Here is a 20,854-nt window from a genome sequence, read left to right on the forward strand (position 1 = left end):
GAGCTGCAATTGTTGTATAACTTTTTCAGCATTTCTGTGCAATGTATCAAATACAGTTTCTTGGTGTCTCTCTATGGCATGCTGAAAAACACAATATTCAGTTTGTCAATAAAGCCCGTTCATCTAAATATTGGTGATAATTGAATTAGAGTTCACACTGAAAGTCATTCGTCAATGATACAAATGTGCGGTACGTATTTACAGGCTGTGTTGGCAAGCTGAATACTGGACAGTTCAACATGCTGTAGGGAGTAGAACAAGAACGCAGTTGTATATTAAAACTGAACAAAAAATATTGCCAAAATACAAAGTTTGTACAGCTACTGCCCTGCTACTGCCTACGGTACGGGCAGTGTCACTGTCACTACATATCGGCAGTGACAGTGAGAGCTCTAACTCTGATGTAGTTGCCGAGTTGAAGAAGAGTTTGGGTCAGGGCGCTCAATTGACAGTGAAACATACTTGTACACAAGATCAGGCCAGAGAGCAACACATGGAAGACTAGGAGTCTTACAGTACATTTACCAATGATTTTGACGATGAGATACAGCTGGATATTGATACACTACCTAATTAGGTTTGTCAGTTTGCTCTCAAATTTAACCTTTTAGCGGTCAACTTTTACAACTTTGCACCAACATCAGACAGACTAAAACAGCAGGTGACGCAGCAAGATGTCTGTAAACTAATTTACTATGTAGTATGTTTATATCTTTACAGCAGCTATCAGTTTCAATGGTGACACACACAGAGACTGGTTGCCAAGTTTTACAAGCAGTTCAAATTCACGGAGAGGTGGTAAAAGAACAACGTTACTGCAAATTTAGACTCGGAGGACAGTGTTCTTTGTAGTTGAATATCAATAAAGTTCATGACTTCAAAAATAATAGAGTGATGTGTGATGTGATGCATTTTTTGTCTGGTTCAACGTCTGTTTGTACAAATGTACAGATCATTATGCCAGTGAAACTGATAGCTGCTAATTACGTGTCAGCGTATGTATACAAAGCCCCACCATGGCTGGCAATACCAGAACATCTCGTTGTCTGAGTTTTATTAGACTAGAAAGTTGCTGACTCGAAGCCCTGACTTCCAGACATTGCTATCGCTACTCAAATGTTCTGATTCTTTCAGATCGATTTGTGTTGTTAGTTTTAGATTTTGTTTGAAGTCATGAACTTTATTGATATTCAACTACAAAGAACAGTCTATTTTTTTGTGTTTAATAAAAACGTCGGATCAACTAGAAATGATAAACACTCTTACAATGTTGCAATGTTTTTATCGCTTGTCGCTACAATCTTGTCAATATAGAAAACAAATGACGTTCACGAAATAGCCTGAAACCCCTTAGTTCACTTCGTACTGAAGTAGGCCCCGATGTCAGCTCATTGAGAAATGTGGTGTCATTCATTTGTTGATAACCAAAGTAAAGTTTGTTCATTTTACACATCACTCTATTATTTTTGAAGTCATGAACTTTATTGATATTCAACTACAAAGAACACTGTCCTCCGAGTCTAAATTTGCAGTAACGTTGTTCTTTTACCACCTCTCCGTGAATTTGAACTGCTTGTAAAACTTGGCAACCAGTCTCTGTGTGTGTCACCATTGAAACTGATAGCTGCTGTAAAGATATAAACATACTACATAGTAAATTAGTTTACAGACATCTGGCTGCGTCACCTGCTGTTTTAGTCTGTCTGATGTTGGCGCAAAGTTGTAAAAGTTGACCACTAAAAGGGTAAATTTGAGAGCAAACTGACAAACCTAATTAGGTAGTGTATCAATATCCAGCTGTATCTCATCGTCAAAATCATTGGTAAATGTACTGTAACAGTTGCCATGGATTTTTGAATTCTGGCATATGAGAAAATTAGAAAAAAAAGATGGATCACCTTGCTTGATTTTATACAAATGTACAATGAAAAGTCAGTTTTTCTTGAAAATCACTTAAAATCAATATATAAAACCATTTATTTCAAGTTCATGCAGTGAATGAAATTTTCACATCTCATCGCACAATAACACAAAAGTAAACCTATGAACATTAAAGACTCTAATTTAAATGAAAAAATGTGTGACGAAGTGGCATAATTATTTATATTTTACCAAATTTGCCATTATTACACCCAAAATTTCTGAGATTAAAACATTTATTCCATGGAATATTTTAACCTTCCAGTATTGTCAATTTTGTAAAATATTCATAAGTAGTATCCAAATTGTACATGTCTTGTACTTTTGAATTTTTTTTTCCCGAAGGTCTATGTGCTCATTTTTTCACAATTTGGCAAAATGTAGCCAGGAATTCACAATTTGCATACTCTCTCATGATTGTCACTTTGTGTGCTCTTCAGCTGGTGTCATTGACCTGGCCAGAGTTGGATAAACTCAAGTCGGCTTAGACTGATAAATCCAAAAAGTCAACAGATACATTTAAAAATGAATGAATTTAAGGAACTGGCTTAACAACCTGCTAATAAGGTGTGTCGAACACATGCGTGCAGAACTACACAATGTTTATTTTTACTCTGTCTGCATTCCTAATATATATGTGGCTATATGATTATGGGGAGGGGAGAATTGAAAATTTTAGATCATATTAGACAGGGGGGGGACTTGAAAATTTTTGAGGGTATTGAGGGGGATCTGAAAAAAATAGGATTGTAATCGCGATTCCTCCAGCCCTCCCCCCTCCCACCATTATTTGAACGCAGCCTTGACATAGTAAACCCAACTTTACAATTTTTGTTCATATATAATATTTATTGAGTATGAATCTATTCAAACTGTTACATACAAATGAGAGCGTCCCCTCTGAATGTAGCCGAGCATCAGGAACCCACACAACAGGTCTCTCTTGCTATGCATTGAATATTCCAAAATCCAAAATTTAAACTGTAAGCTGTATACCGAAAGTTGACACCGCGGCCAAGCAGCTTCATATAAATGACGGGACGAAAACTATTATCATTGGCAAAGTTTAACGGTGACTGGAAAGCATGGATGGAGGTAAAAACACTGCTGCCACCTCCATGTTGGAAAGCTACAATACAAATCTGGAAAACTATGAACGTGCATCAAATCACAGTCCCCTGGGACTGTGATCAACTATTGTGCTGAATTTGCTCCACATCCATTGCCAATTTCTGGGATCGGGAAATAGCAATGCTTTATCAACAAGAATATTAATTGCTCTGCCGGAGACGGGGCGACACTTCTCCATGAGACGGCGAACTTGGCAACAAGCCCGAGCGCTTGCGTATTCAAGTAGGTAAAAAAGGTGGTGCATTCCAAGAAGTGTTATGGCCACAGACATGACAGATGACATCATACCTGCCAAAGACAAAGCAGTCTCGTATTGGCGGCACCGTATCCTGTCATAGTTGCGTACCACGTCTTGAATATTGCCCACTTTTCAGCCCCCAGTATCAGCCTAATTTGCAGATGAAATTTCGGAAACGGAGCCCGGCATGTTTACTCTCAGTCATCGAGTGTTACGTCGTATAAGCTTACAGCGTCACAGGTTTGCGTTGAGAGCGAGCACAGCGTACGTTATTTGACAAGTCTTATTGACTTATTCGTATTTTCGCGCGACAACAGATACCACTACTTCAGATATTGTGGGCTTTGCAATAGTCAACTTTGCCCCAAAATACAGTTTAGAAAATTTTAAAACAGCTCACAATTTATCAGTGGTGTTCTTTACATTATTGCTTGAAATAATCATGAGGAAACTGTGAACAGAAATCTTGAAATAGGCAGTCATCAATCTCTGCGTATATACTATCGCACGGTAAGCGTGATACTCCGTTTAATTTCTTGCAATAAACCTTTACAGGTGGTTAAAATTTGTTTTAAAAGGTACGTTTACCCTGTACAAATTTGTAATTAAAATTTACTTTTGTTCTCATTAAAAAGTAGTAACTCCACTGGAGTAACATCTCGATAGGCATATCGTGCGGGCAAAGTAGTACGTCCGATCCTGAGATACTGCGCATCGCTCGAGTATATTGAATTACGTAGCCAGCGAACGCCATCATCGACCAAGAATACCGAATTAAATACTTTCGTTTTTGTTTTCAAAATGTTTCTATCTATGGACGTGAGATCGAGGCCTGCTTACTTGAACAAAACTGTCGTATATTGCGACGATGGATATCGAAGCCTGCAGCCAAAATCAAAGAACTCTCTCGAAAAACTCCGAAAACTAACGTTAAGCAATTTCTTTTTCTGAGTCTATCCAGCAAGTGGAAAAAAGTAAGAAAAAAACATGTTCAGAAAATTGGCCAACTTTCATCATTATTTATACAAAACTGAATGAGCTCATCGTTTGAAACATATAACTAAAAGCTATTGATTTTGGATGAAAATATTTCCGAGGAATGCCTTCAAAAAGGGGCATCTTTTGAGGCCATCCCTTCCACTGTTTAATTTATTCGTAGCAACAGTAGATTTTAAGGCAGTGATATCTTTTAAAACAAAATTATGAATTTTTGAGATAGTTAATGTAATATCCTATTATTTATCTTCATGTAACATAGACAATGATGGTCTTTTACTACTATGCTGTAGCTTAGTAGTAAAAGGCTTATACTAGCCAAAATAGAGAGGTACAAAGAAAACTGGCATGTTTCCTAGGCGTAGTAATGGTGTTCTTGTCATTGTGGTATTTGACACTATACTTTTACTCATTTTGAAATATGGTTCAGAACTGTGGAGCTTCAATGAATATGAAAGCCATTACTTTCTAGGTGTCAATAAAATGCTCGATTGTATTAGTCCAATTTACGTAGGTATGGTTAAATAATATGTTATCAAGTTGACAAATTTTGCTGTTAGAAGACACCCTGCGATGGGTCTCTTAAAAATATATTATGTTACCCCATTTCATATCATATTGAAAATTCAAATATCAAGTCTAAATCAACATGGGAACATGGCGTAGAATTTCCTAAAAGTTGTAATGAATCAACTTGCTATGAACTATGGTGGCTCCTACATAATATTTAAAGGCATTTCTGGCGATCCCTGGGATCACCTTTGTTCTGGTCTGTAAGAGGATATGGAGGTGTGATAGCCTTTTTTGTTTTACATTTAAATTATAATCTTGTGGGTAAATTTTCTGATGAGACAATCTGGTGCCAACGCATGCCTTTAAGACTTTTGTTCATCACATTGACTCTATTGCAGGTTAAGCCAATCACATAATTGGTCTCATTAAACGCAATTTTAATTTGATTACTCAAGTTGCTGTCCTTCGACACCTGTTCATTACTATGGTGCGTCCAATTTTAGAATATAATAGTCATTTTCAATTCAATTTCTGACAGTCAGGCAAACTGTATTGAGTCAATTCAGAAACATTTTCTTAGATATTTACATCATAAACAGGGATGTCACAGTGACTCTTCATCTTGGTGTAATTGTGACTATAACTTGCTCTGTAATCTTTTTAAAATTCAACCTTTGTTCTTGTGTAGGAAACTATTCGATTGTATGTTTGTGCGTAAATACCTTTTATCTTCTTATGACTCTACAGATTGTACAGGTTTTTATGGTCTATGCGTGCCTAGATACTCTGCTAGACTTAGACCTCTATTACACATCCCTTACTGTAGAGTTGATGTTACAAAATGGTCTGATTGGACGTACATCACGACTTTTAAATGATTTGATGGATAAGGTTTGCGATGTCGATGTTTAGGATGAATCTCATTCAACTTTTAAAAGACATGTTAATTTGTTTTTGTCATTGTTTGATGTTTAGGGTACTTTTTTGTTTGTTTAAATTTTAGTGTATTTTATCCTTTTTCTTTTATTTGTCGTCTGTAAGTGGCTGCCTGATGGCGCTGTTGATGAGCAAATAAATCAATATGTAAATGATGTAAGCTTCAGAAAGACATTCGTCACTAATTTGAAAATTATTTGTCTGTAATAAATAATAAATGTTCAGTACAGAGATGTAACAGTGTTTTACTCTAGACAAGTCAAAATGTTGCAAAAAATGTAGGACTTCTCTGGAAACAGAATGATGTTTATTTATGTCTACTCATACATGTATCAGAGCATGAAACACCAGGATGTACAACAGAAGTCTGTGTCACCTTGGCGCAGGTACATTGCCAGACATGTGTGCGTAGGTGTTTTTGACCAGTAAAATTTTCACATTTTTAAAGTTTTGTTGAAAACTTGAAGTCCATTGATCAAACGAAGAGGTTTGATATGTATGAAGATGCCTGTGGCCCTGCAAGTACGCTGAGGTGCAAAGCTGGCAGAAGAGAACCCACAAAACACACAAAAAACAGCAAAAATTGAAAAATATGAATTGTGTAAGCATGGAAGAACAGAACTTGTGTGGGATGATTAGGAGGTAGCTCAATACTTGATATTGATACCTTTTGCATGCTTGGACCATGATAAAGTTTTTTACTGGTTCCATGATGCATTGTGTGCTAGGGTATACGAAGTGTACGTTACTCCTAGAACTGTTTACCCATAGGGTACACAGGGTATGTTACTCATAGAACACTATGGCAGGTTACACCCCAATCTATATTTTCATCGCCGATGGATACAAAACCACAAGGTATTTTTTAGCGTTGTAAATTTGTGTCATTCTTATATAACAATCCATTGTACAACACAAAATCGGTATGTTTTTGTTGTTTTAAGTGTGTACATGGTGTTTGATACAGTCACAGCAATGCATTGTGGGATAACCAAGAAAAGGTACAACCCAGTCAAGGAGGTTCAAATCGATGTAAACCTGACTGTAATGTACACAGGTCTGCAACAGTTAGTTTAGTTAGTTTTTTATTATAGTGATAGTTTCACATACCTAAATACATACATCAATAAACTTAAACCCTTACTACATCAAAAGTAATTACTGCTAATGTGAAACACCAGCTGAGGCTTATGAGTCGCTTTTACTTCAATGGGACAAGTTCCATAATGCTTTTGCATACCAGGGTGACAAACTTACTACATCTGTTGCCGTTGCTATCCCGCATGAGATATTTGTCGCAGATTGAAACTCAAGGCACAAAACTCTTTAGCATCATGAACTGCATAATAATGGATTAATACCATACGTGTACAACAAAAAACACCATGTTTCGTTTAAAATGCACAGTTTGAAATGGTTGCTGTCATGCATTGTGAGATAACTGGGAGGTCTATTTGTGTGGTTAGTACACAGTAAAACAGCCATTCTCAGAGTTTCATGATGCACATTGTCAAGTATGGTGTAGTCCTTGATGTTGCCATGATCTTCAGATGCTTTTTTCAAAGTTCATTTACCCTCTCCATTCCTGATGGTAATTTTCAAATTCCCTCATTTTTTCTGCACCTAATAATATCCTATTCAAATACCCCCCAAAAAATTGATATAAATGTCTTGTGCATGTTTCTTGGATGAGCTTCTGTCAAAATTTAGATATTAGAACAGTTTGTTCACATAGTGTGTTGAACTGCTCTTTCAGTGGCCTAGCCTAGAACCTCTCTGTAGTTCTGGTATTTTTGTACCCTAAAAAGTAGGTTTCAAAGAAGTCAAGTTTGCACTGCAAAAGTGAAAGACCTTAACTTTTGCTCAAACTTTCAACCATTCTCTTATCAAATAGAGGATAACAAAAACAGGGGTCACCATGCAAAGTTCGGTAGTAGGGAAACAATACCGTAAGTTTTCAATTGTGAAAACAAATTATAGGTCAGGAAGAATAAGAAATTGTTTCTTGAAATCTATTCTACTCAAGCCAATTCGGAATATGCTGAAATTGTGGCATGTGAGAACCTACTTGATTATGACTATATAACTTTGCTCAGATCACAGTACAGTGTAGCGAGACTGTGTAAAATTTGGAGAGTGGTAAAGAGGCTAAACATGGGATCAAAGTAAAATAAAAAAACACAAATGTTATTTCTCATCTAGGGCACGTTAAAAGACTATACTGCAATTGTTGTTGGGCATTTTTGTTGTACATATTTTTATTCTGGGAGCATGTGAAAATGCTCAGAATTTGCTATGTCATCACTGTTTGTATATGCCTCTTGTGGACAGTTTGTTTGGGAGGTGGATAAATTTTTTTAAAATTTTTTAAAAGTGGCTGACCTCCCATTCCAACTTAAAGGAAGTGTGACCCCTACCAAGCCAAAAGGTAATAAAAGAGGTGAAAAATTATATATTTATAATATTTATTACATGTTTTGAATATCAAACGTCGCATGCTTCATAGGATTTAATGGTAACTTGTCGATGATGTCATGGGCCGCTTAGTCATCTTTACACTGAAAGTGAGCCATAACTATTTTCAACATGACAACTTCTGGATTTCAAAATGATCTTTTTACATTTTTTACATAGAATATACTCCTTTTTCAAAATTATGCATAAAAATTCAATGTACCGTACAACAGTGATCTAAATATATTATTGTTATTTTACGACTTATCCGGACACCAAACTTGCTAATTACCCAGCAATGTCGCTGACGACATTGAGACTTTGATCGGTAATTACCAAAGCACTTCGTTGATTCAAGTTGACACTAGAGTGAAGATCGGGTTGCATTCGCTTCGTTGGTGGCAGGGAGCTGATAAGATAATTTTCACGATGGCATGAACTATTTTGTTACAGGGGTTTATGCACCCCTCAACACTTTTGTATTATACATATAGATATTTCAAAAAAATAACGACCGGTAATAATCAGAAAAAAACTAGTGATGTGTGATTTCCGTGGTCTTCTTCGTTTCAGTACCAAAGATAATACACACACGTTTGCTCTGCTTTATAATGTAACTATTTCAAATGGTTTGTTCGAATTGTCCACTGTGTTCATCGTTCTTTACGCGGCAAAATTCAACGGTTTTTCAGCATAGCATTTCAGCATAGCATTACACGCACCGTCTGCATTTGCCGCTCTCCACACGCTAGTACGCTGTCATTCGCGAGAGAGAGCGTGTGTGTTTGAATCCGTTATTTCCTAGTGCATGGACGGTGACTGCAGCTCTTGGTTCGAAGTTCAGTATGTCTAAGGAAACTGATATAAACGTACGAACGAAGATCGTTGAACTGTCCGCGGACGGAAACAGTATACGTAAAATCTCTAAACTGTTGCATATACCGAAGAGCACAGTGTATGACATCCGGACTCATTTTGAGACAACAGGTTTGGTTCAAGCTTGGAAAAGAGGTAGAAGGCGACGGTCTAAAAGACGACCAGACGTTGTTGAATTTGTTGAGTTTCTGAAATGGAACAAACCATCGATTACTTCCTCGGAAATCCGAAGACAATTACTTCGGCAAGGATTGTGCAATGACGAAAATCTTCCAGGAGTGTGCACGATAAGCAAAATCCTACGCGATGATCTCAATTACTCTTTCAAGCGGATACAGAACGTTGCCAGAGAACAGCAAACGGAGAGAAATTTGCAGAGAATTTTCGAATATATCGACGCGATGTCTCAACTCAACCCTCAAACCGTACATTTCTTCGACGAAACTGGTGTCAAAAAAACAACTGCAAACAGACAATATGGTCACAGTCGAAGGGGACGTCCCGCCGTGGAAGTTCAACGCTACACTTCCGATGTGAATTACACGATCAATCTACTGCACTGTGCGCGTGGAGTAGATCATTTCAATGTTCTCGACGGACCGTCCAACGGACTCGAAATGATTCATTTTTTCGAGGAGGCAATGGAAGTCACCGATGAAGATGGACAGCCTATTTTGATCCCTGGCGACACAGTTGTAATGGACAACTGTGGCTTCCATCACGGCAGATTGGCGGAACCCTATTTGCGCCAACTTTTACAGGAGCGGCAGGTTAATTTGGTATTTCAACCACCGTACTGCCCTGAGTTCAATACTTGTGAGTTGTGCTTTCGGTCCATCAAAGGATATCTGCGTAAACATGACATTTTCGCCGTAGAGTTCACCGAAACTGCCATCATTGAAGCAGTTTCTGAAATCACACCACAGATGTCTCGAAATTTGTTCAGATGTTGCGGATTTCCACTCTTTTGAAACCTGTGCAGACTTGCAGTGTATGTGTAACAAATAGTTAGGGCATATTTAGCCCTGCGTACGATGCTGTGTGTTCCGCTACAGCTAATAGCCCCGGGGCTATTCATATCGGGCTATTAGCTGTAGCGGAACACACAGCATCGTACGCAGGGCTAGGGCATATTTAGCCGCGCTATCTCAGGAAGAGACGAGAATGTGAACATGTTCCGTAATGCTCGCGTCACATACTGATTACGCTCGACTCGATGTTGTTTCAAAGCTTGTGATGAGAATAAAATTTGTCATTGACATGACAAAGTATTTTAATTGTAATAATTTCGTTTTGGTTTCGTTTTGGTTGAAATAAAGGCAGTGTTACTGCTTCACATTAAAAATGTTCCATATCTCGATCCTAAATTTGCACTCCCCTCCCACCTTGGATGTTACATGTATTTTACGTCCATGTCCATTCACACAGAACCACTCATCACATGTCATAGAGTACACTTATAAAGCACTTGATAAAATAGAGAGAAGGAACAACCTTTTAATGAAAAAAAAAAACCCAGACAAACATTGACTAATACAACAAAAAACTCCGTTACCAGTTTACAGGTAGAGAAACACTGGATTTACATCCGGATACTTTTGAGAATGTGGATATCTGAACTATGTAAAATGCCTATTGTAGTATTGTATACGACTACAAGTGACTCTTTCGGCAAGAAATTGAAAACGAAACACGCTTAGTAAATACAACATGTAAAAACTCCTCCAACAAACCTCAACAACTTCAATAATAATAGCCTTTATAAAGAAATGAACCTTGTCTGTCAAAAGCACATAACTGTCATCGTCTCAGCTCTCGTCCCACAAAAGTGCGACTTCGTTGAACAGTATATTACACATCGCGAACAACCACGTGAGAATGAACTTGATCAACTGAGACGCAGCGCTTGTGTTTGTCTATTTTGGTACCGTAGTTGGTGTCTGATTCTGAAGGAGCAACGCGGCCTCAAACAGTGCGTTCATATTTGACGTATTTTCAATAGCTCCATCACTGTTGTGAGATACATTCGTTATGGTTGGCTCTGGTTGGGGCTCTGGTTGGGGCGCAGTGTTAGTACGCGTCTCCGTCAACCGATCTCGTCCTAATTGTCGTTGATAATCACTTGACCCCACTTCGGACGTATTACCCGTGTTGTCAGTAAACTGACGAACAGCAGTCATCGTTTCGCTGGTGCGACTCTGAAGCTGGTTGTCGCGGGGACGGGACGGCATTGGAAATGAACTCAAAATTTCTGGGGCCCGAGGTTGGGGATTTTCGACAAACTGACTACCCATTACGTTCCCAGTATTTTGATGTCCAGTGACTTGTTGTGGCAAAAATCCCATTCCATAGCCTGGATAAATTCCCTCCCGAAAAGGCATTGGCGATGGTCTTGTGGGCGGGATAACTTGCATGGGCCGATGAAAGTAGTCAAATTGAGAGTGAATAGCTGTTGGCGGCGACATGTATCCTACTGGTGTATGGAGCCGTACGGATACCATGGTGGAGTGTAGGATAGAAATTGGGATCGTCTCGACTTGCAAAATTCCGATCGGGTTTCGATTTTCGCCGAGGTACAACTTCGTCTTCATCCGATGAGGACGGCAAATTGGCGTCATTTGCACAGGTCTTATCGCTGGGAGGCGGACGGGCGACGGCTTTGCAGGTACTCCTGAGACTTTTTTTGGTGCGCTTGCCCGTGCAGCTTGCTTTCATTTCAACATCAGAAACTACATTGTCTTCACCACTCTTCACAGGAGATGCTGATGAAAATGAAACATGTAAGCTTAGTTGAGTAATCTGTCAGACAAAATAGTTCTTGACAACCGTGTGAACTGACACATTCAAAAAACAAACATCTTTCCGAGGCGAGGCTGATATATACGTACAAGTAAAAATACACTTTCCGCGGCAGATTTGCCAACTTTTTTGCGTTGCCATCTAAAATGGTTATAAAAAACATGAAAGGTACTTACTCATTAAAATGTTGTAAATTTTAGTGCAAGACTCTTCATCCGATTTAGTAATAGTGTCGTTTTCTAACTTCATGAGCTTCATCTGTTCTTTGATAACTCTAGAAAATTCTTCCCGATCAGCTTGAATGGTCGAAGGAGCAGGAATGTTCTTCGCTTTGTTGTTATAACCTTGCCTCAAAATACTGATATCACGCTGGAGTGAGACTTTTCCCGACTGGGTTCGGCAACTGTAACGTTCTGGGAAGGCGGCAATCATTCTCGGTGTTAACGTGGTAGTGAACACACTTGTTGATCTGCTTTGAAAGTCGTGAAGTTGTTTTACTTCGTCTTCTTTTAGTGCTATGTCCTTCGTCAGTTGGCTTTCTTTTTCTTTGAGTTTCTTTAATCGGGCCATAAAGTCGTGTTTATGTTTATCCTGCCGGCCACAGAATATATATCCCTTGCATGGCTCGCCGAGAAGGCACCCTTCACTATTCCTGTTGCCGGTGGATTTGTGACCACGGCGATGACATAGGTTACACGTGCTCCTCAGGTTGCGTCCAACTGGTTTAGCTTCAGTTACCGGCCTGTTCATTTCATTTTTCTGAGCGATTACGGCAACTTTTTCATTCTTTAGTGAAGCTAATTCATCGAGAAGTTCATCTTCCTTTTTTTCCTTCCACTTTTTGGACTGAATTTCTTTCTCGAACTGAGGACCAAGTTCTCTAGCGCGTACACTTCGTCCACTTCCGCTTTCTGTGTGCTCGTCACTTTGATATTCACTGATGCGGGATCGAGCTTCACGTTTGTCCGTCTTGCCGACCATGTGACCTGCCGCTGGAGAACAGCCTTCACTTACGAGAAGTTTCAGTCGTAGATAATCCGCGTTTGGGATCGGTACAGCACATCTGTAAGCATCTTGCAAATCGTAATCATTGTCACTTAGTGTGATGACAGTTCCTTCGTCATTCACATACTGTAATTGAAAGGTCGCACCTTGGAGAGATGGTATTTTCTCGGCTATAAACGTCAAAAGATCGGTGTAACTTTTGAAATTTTCCTCAGTGTATACCTGCCGCGTTCTCCCACGATAAGATATTTGAAACTGATACATGATGTTTCCAGGAAATATGAAGTGTTGAAGTATGCATGCGATGAGTGTGAGACACACCAAAGTCAGACGTTTACCGCTCAAAATTTGAAGTGAAAGCTCTGTAGGTAAATCTTTGGAAACTTACCATTCTCAATGTAGGAGGTTTTGGGACAAGTTTGGCAGAAATGCCTTTCTTCGTTTTTTACAAAGTATTTCAGTATCAAAATGAGGACACAAAAACAATTTTATACGGATGCAACTACTTTTATTTTGTTTTTACAATGTTATTACTATTATTTAGTGCATAAAACTATCTCGTAAACATTGCTTTATTCCCAAGTGCTGTGTGGTTCATCAACCCCTGTAACAAAATAGTTTATGCCATCGTGAAAATTATCTTATCAGCAGCTGCATACTCCCTGGCGCCCATGAAGCGAATGCAACCCGATCTTCACTCTGGTTTCACGTTGAATCAACGAAGTGCTTTGGTAATTACCGAACAAAGTCTCAATGTCGTCAGCGACATTGCTGGGTAATTAGCAAGTTTGGTGTCCGGATAAGTCGTAAAATGACAATAATGTGCCATTGGATGAATGTGTAAATCATTCAATGTTTTCAACAGATTTTCGTCCATCATGGAAATAAAGCATGATTGGTCTTTGCATGCAAATAAAAAAATTTCGAGCCAAAACCATGTAAGAGAGGCATGTAACATTTCAAAATAGCGTCAATATGACACTATATCTCCTCAGTTGACATTTGGTGAAGTAAAGAGCCGTAAATGAAGGTGATATTATCAATTTTCAAAATTTCATTTTACTTTATTTCACATTTGAATAATGTTCTTTGAATGCTATTTATATTGAATGACACACTGTGAACACAGAATTTACATCAGTAATAATAAACTGTTGATGTCAAGAAAGAACTTACAAAGTTTTAATTTGTCCTTGTTACCCATAATATACAATTTTTCTGTACTCTAAAGGGAGCGGGCTCTTGCCATTTCCATGTAGTTATCTGTCATAATGCGAAACAGTTCAATATATCTGTTTGTAGTTTTTATGTTATAAATTCATTCATTGCTTCAACTTCAAATAGTATGTAATGATTATCTCACAAACTTTTATATATCTATGTTATGTGAGTGTCCCGAAAATGAAAAATTAGCATTACATAATATTCAAATTAAAGAAAGCAAATTACTATTTGAATATTTTTAAAGTTGTATGTTTTTCTCAACCAGTACGAAGCTGGTATATTTATAAAACACTCACAATAGATACTCAAGATACATTTCAGTACATATAAAAATCAAGAAGAAAATGCATAAACTTCTTGGAAGGCTGTCTAAATAATCCTATTGTTATGTAAATTAAAGTAATGTTCAAGTCCGAAACTAATTTACATATTTGGGGGTTCATTCTGACAGATTTTTCTTTGCCCATTCCGAAGATATACCCGGGTAAATAGTAGAGTATAAGGCATTCTCGCGAGCCGGAGCAATAATTTCCGCTCCGCTGACCTACGCAAAAATCAAGTAAAAACCTAAAGCTGTTGCCGTAAAGAGGCGCGTGGTTTACGACGATGAGGTCATAGGGTAGACAATGGCATGGTATACTATGGTAGTGTGTGGTGGTACTCTGTACACAACACCCATGGGCCATAGATCTTTGGGCATTTCTGCAGGACCATGGCATTGGGATAGGCACTATATACGGTGTCTTCAATAGGGGTTTGAACACGGCATCAAGTCACCTGGCGGAGAAGCAACAGACAGAACCATGGAGCTACCAAAATGATGGTGGAGGGACAAGTGCATATACTGTAGTCCATGGAGCTATTTTGGGAAGTCCATGGGTAGTCCCGGACGGTATTGCTGCAGTTTCGTAAGTTAAGTTTCCCAAGTTTCGAAAGTTCCGCAAACTGCAGCAAGGAAAGTTTCATGAGAAAGATCTTTCTACCTCCATGGTTAAAGTTAGCCTATGACTTACCCCGAACGACTTTGTGAACAAAATCACCGAGGAAAGTTGGGCAAGGAACTGCAGCTCACCTAAACCCGGTAAAGAAACGCTACTGACCTTGTGTTATGAATTGCGAAATTCAGACGGTGAGTGCTCAAATGCTGCAGAACACATGTTCGGCCATGAGCTAGTCAATGAATGAATGAATGTGAATTCAAATTTGCTGCGCTTGTATAAGCTGCAAATTTGATTGGCTGACCCCGATCCCCCAAATGGAAGTGCTCATGAATATGTAAATAATTTACAAATAATCGCAGTCATACCACAGGGTACAGGGGAAAGTCCCCTGCGGTGGGGAGGGTGTTTTTTGTGCAACGGTTTGCGGTGGGACAGCTGTGGTGTTGACTCGACACGGACAGCGGATTAGCAAGTTGGCAATGTTTTCGGAGCAATTTACAGTGGTGTATACACAAGTTGGAGAAAAGATAAGGACTTGTCGGTAATACTAAAGCAGTCAGACGGTGTAGAGTTGAACTCTTTATTTGTAAATATCACAGTCAAAATTAATAAAATCAAAAATGTAAACCGTTGCACAAAAAACACCCTCCCCACCCCAGAGGACTTTCCCCTGTACCCTGTGATCATACCAATCCCTAATCCAATGACAGTAGGTCAGAATTCGTAATGGTTTCCCCCACTGGCTCTTGACTCAATGCAGGCGAACCGCTAGCCGTCACTGATGCAGTAAAATACAATTTTTTTTTGTATTTTATTGCAATAAAATACAAAAAATTGTGTATTTTATTGCAATAGAATACAATTTTTTTTGTATTTTATTGCATCAGTGACGGCTAGCGGTTCGCCTGCATTGAGTCAAGAGCCTGTTGTTTCCCCCGACAGTTTGGACGGTGGCATGGTGAAAGGTTCTGTTTACATATGTATTGAGTGTTATCAACATGAATGAGAAAATAACAGTAACAACAAAAGTTAGTGTTCTTCGACTTTGCTAACGGTTAACAACATATAAAACTAAAGCAATTTGTTTGATGCTCAGCAAGTTACCTTTGCCAAGCGTATGACGAAATCAGGAGTTGGTAACATTTATTTTTTTACGAATTACTTTTGAATTTTTCTGATTGGCTATTGACTCGAGTCCAATTTGGTGTTCAGTGCACGTTGTCACATGCAAGTGAGCTTAGGCCGTACAAAAAAATGTGCTGTTCCGATAACCCGACCTAACCTATTTTTTACCCGCCGACCCTAAACTTTTAAGAGCTACGTAAACACGGAAGTAAAAAAAGAAAGAAAGAAAAACCTTAAAATCACGCGTTTGTTACTTGGCATTTGATTTTTGCTTGAACGAGGATGTCGTTTACGTTTTTTGCTCACGTGTGAACACGTGGGCATATGTCGCAGCGATGTCTGTCTGTCTGTCTGTCTGTCTGTCTGTCTGTTGGTCCATTTTCTCAAAAACGGCTGAACGTATTTCAGTCAAATTTGGTAGACATCTTCAGAATTCAAATGGCTAGAACTGAAAAGGTTTTGGTGGGCGTGGCTTGGATATTAATGAAGTTATGAAAGTTTTAATTTTTCTGTTACGCCGCGTATGACAAGTGAAAACAATCGACTGTTTGAGGGCGCTGTGAAATGTGCTTGTCCAGGTTGGCTACAGCTGGATAGCCCTGCGTACGATGCTGTGTGTTCCGCTACAGCTAATAGCCCCGCTCACCACAGCCCTGCAAAGACCCGTACGTAGAGTTGGTGACTTCAAATCCATTTTTGGACTTGACGTAAAAAGCCAAATTACTGCCGAAATTCAGCGTTCTTGGGCCCAAGTCGTATCCCTGCCTACCTCAGCTACTCGATCGCTTCCAAAAATGCCAGTCTTTTATTCTTTTTTCGTAAATAACCGTCGATGTCGGCAACTCTCTCGCTAGCCCTGCGTACGTACGCACTGTACGCTGTGCATTTCCTGTGTGCGTTCCTAACACACAGCGTACACTGCGTACGTACGCAGGGCTAGCGAGAGAGTTGCCGACATCGACGGTTATTTACGAAAAAGAATAAAAGACTGGCATTTTTGGAAGCGATCGAGTAGCTGAGGTAGGCAGGGATACGACTTGGGCCCAAGAACGCTGAATTTCGGCAGTAATTTGGCTTTTTACGTCAAGTCCAAAAATGGATTTGAAGTCACCAACTCTACGTACGGGTCTTTGCAGGGCTGTGGTGAGCGGGGCTATTAGCTGTAGCGGAACACACAGCATCGTACGCAGGGCTAACAGCTGGATAGCTCTGGTTTCAACCACGGTCCCTCCGTGTTTCAACCTCGTATTGAACATTAAAAATATGATATTTTATTACTCATTCAACTCACTATTCAAGATAAAATATCGTTTAGCAAATTAGCTTTATCCTTGGTAATTGATTGTTTCCCTCGCTGCTCGATCGCCAGAAATGAGTACATACGTTCTCTACCTAGCCTCATGGCATGGAAGTGCTGATGAATAATAACTTTGGGTCAAAGGTATTGAAGTGTCCAATCAGGTTCGTGCACAGAGTCCAAGGCCATGACCTACTTCATGTACTTCTGCACTGTTTTGATTTTGCTTCGCCAAGAAACGTGTTCGTCACTGTCCATAGAAGTATGTTTGCTCTCCTTTGAGGTTGTTTGTGAAACAAATTCCGGGATAGGCCTTGGAATGCATACGATCGGCATCGCGGCAGTGCATGTAGCTAGCCCTACGAGTATGACGAGAGTGTCCGGCTTTGGCTACGCCGCCTCCCACCTCCGGTAGGCGGCGTAGCCAAAGCCGGACACTGTCGCCATACTCGTAGGGCTATGCATGTAGCGTACCATGCTTGTGTAACTGCCGAGCTCAACGTGCATTCACGGTTGATACTCGTGTACAATCATGATGTGTTCAATTCTGATGAAGATTCATAAGTCTTACTTTTGCAGTCTTTTTTCCGTACGATAATCCCGACAATACGTGTTACTGTTAGACGAGGTGGCCATTTATGATAAGTTTCAATACTGCACAGCTACATAGCGTCACTATCGTGTGATCGAGGTACAGCGTTGTTGAACGGGATACAGAAACTCTGCAGAGGGAGAAACGATCGTTGACATGAACAGTCAATGTACTTCAGCACGTAGTCCGCAGATAGCGGATCGAGAAAATAAACGTGTCCCAGTAAATAACGGAATATTTATGTACATTAACTCGATATTAATCAAATTTCCAGCTCATCACAAAAAAAATGTATTGCAAAGATTAATTTGTCACTGACAAATACTGCACTGTATGGAAACAGTCTGTAGAATTGTTCAACTTCAAGTGGTATTACCCGAGACAAACACTTGTGTTGTCAATTTTGATTTCATTTTATAAACTTCATACTTCATCGAGTATCGTGTATTTCAGCCTTTGTGAAGCCATTTTATTGATATTTTCAATTTTTGTCTTGGCTTTGTTGTGGAACATGTTGAATCGTCTCCGTGGACATGTAGGCAAAAGTGTGACGGGGTCGAAGTGACTTGGGTACCTGGGGCCGACCAAAACCAGTGTGAATTACTGGGGTCAAAGCGGACAGCGGCCGGGATGACGTGTTCCCCAAGCGAGCTACCTTCAGAAGTCTGTTTCATCGCAAAAACGTCAACTTTTAAAACCCGTCATTTATTTACTGATGTTATTCTCAGCATCACAAACATATACGCCTCTGCTATGTATCACAGCAAATAGTTATATTTGAGCGCCCCGTAAATGGGATCCTCGTTTTTTTGCGAACCCGGAAGTGTGTCTTGCTCAATGCATTTCCTACCCATAGCGAGGGAAACTGCCGCGTTCCCATGCTCCCATGCACCCTTTTTCAATGCCAGTGCAACGCCATCTGTGCAAAATTTGTGGTGGTATGCTCCCGTGTGATGGAAAACCTCTCTTATTCTAACAATGACGTAGTTGACTTTGGACTTCGATTTCGTAAATGTGATGTCCATGCAGTGAGTTTGGGTTGGCGCGCTTATAATGCAATCTTCGCCCGCCTGCGGTCCGATATCCCGCATTTATTAGCGATATTTATCTGTTTTGACTTGACCAAAGTTGGCAAAACTTGCTATGTACATTAAAGATACTATGATACAAGATTATTGAAAGTCATTTGACATTTTTTTCAGCCAATTCCCAATATGCATATTTAATGAACCTTCCAAATTAGGGATATATACTGGCATTTACTTGATAAAATTTGGCGAAACATGCTGTGTACATTGATCATTATACCAGGTTATAACAGTATTGAAAGTCATTTTGCATTTTCATGTCAGCTAATTCATAATTTGCATAAATAGCTAACAAGCTTTCACGGTTTGGCATATAGAGCTTGAAGGACTTGACCAAAGGTAATTACACATGCTATATTGTGATACAATGACAGTACTCAAAGAAATTAATTATTTTTATTTCAGCTAATTACATATTTGAATTGATCTGTGGTGAAATTCATTGTGTTGATCATAACACTTTAAATGTAGCAAAGCATGTAGCAAAGGTTCAAACTTGCACATAAATGCAATATATAATGAAACACGTGAGCATTTTCAGTTCATATCTGGTTTGCTCACGTGTTTACACACGTGAGCATATGTCGCAGCGATGTCTGTCTGTCTGTCTGTCTGTCTGTTGGTCCGATATCTCAAAAACGGCTCATCACATCAGAATCAAATCTCTTACATAGATTCAGTTAGCAAATGGCAAGAACTGATTATTTTTTGGTTGGTGTGGCTTGCATATTTTTTGCTCATTTGCATAATTCATGATTTTAGAAAAAACGGATATACATTAAAAACGATTACACACAATTTGATGAGATTTGCTACAAATGTTGATCACACCAAGATATATCAACAGTGCGAACCATTAAGGGGAGACATAAAAGATAGTTGCTAATTTGCATATTTTATGAGCTTTCCTAATTAGGGATATATTTCTAATTTGACTCGATCAAAATCGACCAAACTTGGTATGTATATTAAAGATACTATGATTTAACATTATTGAAAGTCATTGAACAGTTTTACTTCAGCCAATTCCGAATTTGCATATTTAATAAACTTTCCCAATTAGGGATACATATCTGAATTAACTTGATTGTAGTTGTTGAAACTTGCTATATACATCAAAGATACTGTGATATAACATTATTGAAAATCAAAAGACATTTTTACTTCAGCCAATTCCTAATTTGCATATGAAATGAATTTTCATAATTAGGGATATTTATCTGAATTGACTTGATCAAAATTGATGAAACTTGCTATGTACATTAATGACACTATAATACAATATTATTGAAAGTCATTAAGCATTTCCTCTTCAGCCAATTCCTAACTTGCATATTTAATGAACTTTCCTAATTAGAGATATATATCTGAATCAGCTTGACCAAAGTTGACAAAACTTGCTACATATATTGCAGAGACCATGATACAACATTGTTGAAAATCATTTAGCATTTCTACTTAAGCCTATTCCTAATTTACATATTTAATGAACTTTGCTTATTATGGATATATACTTGGATTTACTTGATCAAAGTTGGCAAAATATGCTATGTACATTGATGATTATACCAGGTTAAAACAATATCAAAAGTCATTACACATTGTCATGTCAGCTAATTTATAATTTGCATGTCTAATGAGCTTTCACAGCTTGGCATGTATGGCTTGAAGGACTTGGCCAATGGTATATACCGTAAAGTGGTGATACAATGACAGCAG

The 20,854-nt window shown here is 38.9% G+C and overlaps 3 protein-coding genes across 5 annotated transcripts in view; 1 reads left to right on the forward strand and 2 right to left on the reverse strand.

Annotated features, from left to right (window-relative positions):
* The window catches only part of LOC139149655 (TNF receptor-associated factor 3-like), a 42,607-nt gene extending 27,329 nt beyond the window's left edge, over positions 1–15,278 (reverse strand). The window contains exon 1 of one of the 3 annotated variants that reach the window (XM_070721508.1): positions 15,193–15,278. The gene's annotated coding sequence lies outside the window, so the exon portion shown is untranslated. Of the gene's footprint in view, positions 1–3,339; positions 3,472–15,192 lie in introns of those variants that run through there. The other 2 variants (XM_070721505.1, XM_070721507.1) reach the window with 2 other exon arrangements.
* On the forward strand, positions 9,034–10,035 carry LOC139150617 (uncharacterized). The gene has a single exon (XM_070723052.1). The coding sequence runs from the start codon at positions 9,034–9,036 to the stop codon at positions 10,033–10,035; it is 1,002 nt and encodes a 333-aa protein (XP_070579153.1).
* LOC139150619 (uncharacterized) lies at positions 11,495–13,774 on the reverse strand. The gene is made up of 2 exons (XM_070723055.1): positions 12,040–13,774; positions 11,495–11,826 (listed from the first exon to the last, which is right to left on the reverse strand). Exons 1-2 carry the CDS (start codon positions 13,130–13,132, stop codon positions 11,495–11,497), a joined length of 1,425 nt encoding a protein of 474 aa, XP_070579156.1. The 5' UTR covers positions 13,133–13,774.
* Positions 15,279–20,854: the final 5,576 nt, after the last annotated feature.

The sequence above is a fragment of the Ptychodera flava genome, chromosome 14 (genome assembly GCF_041260155.1).
Source record: "Ptychodera flava strain L36383 chromosome 14, AS_Pfla_20210202, whole genome shotgun sequence".
Classification (NCBI taxonomy): Eukaryota; Metazoa; Hemichordata; class Enteropneusta; family Ptychoderidae; genus Ptychodera; species Ptychodera flava.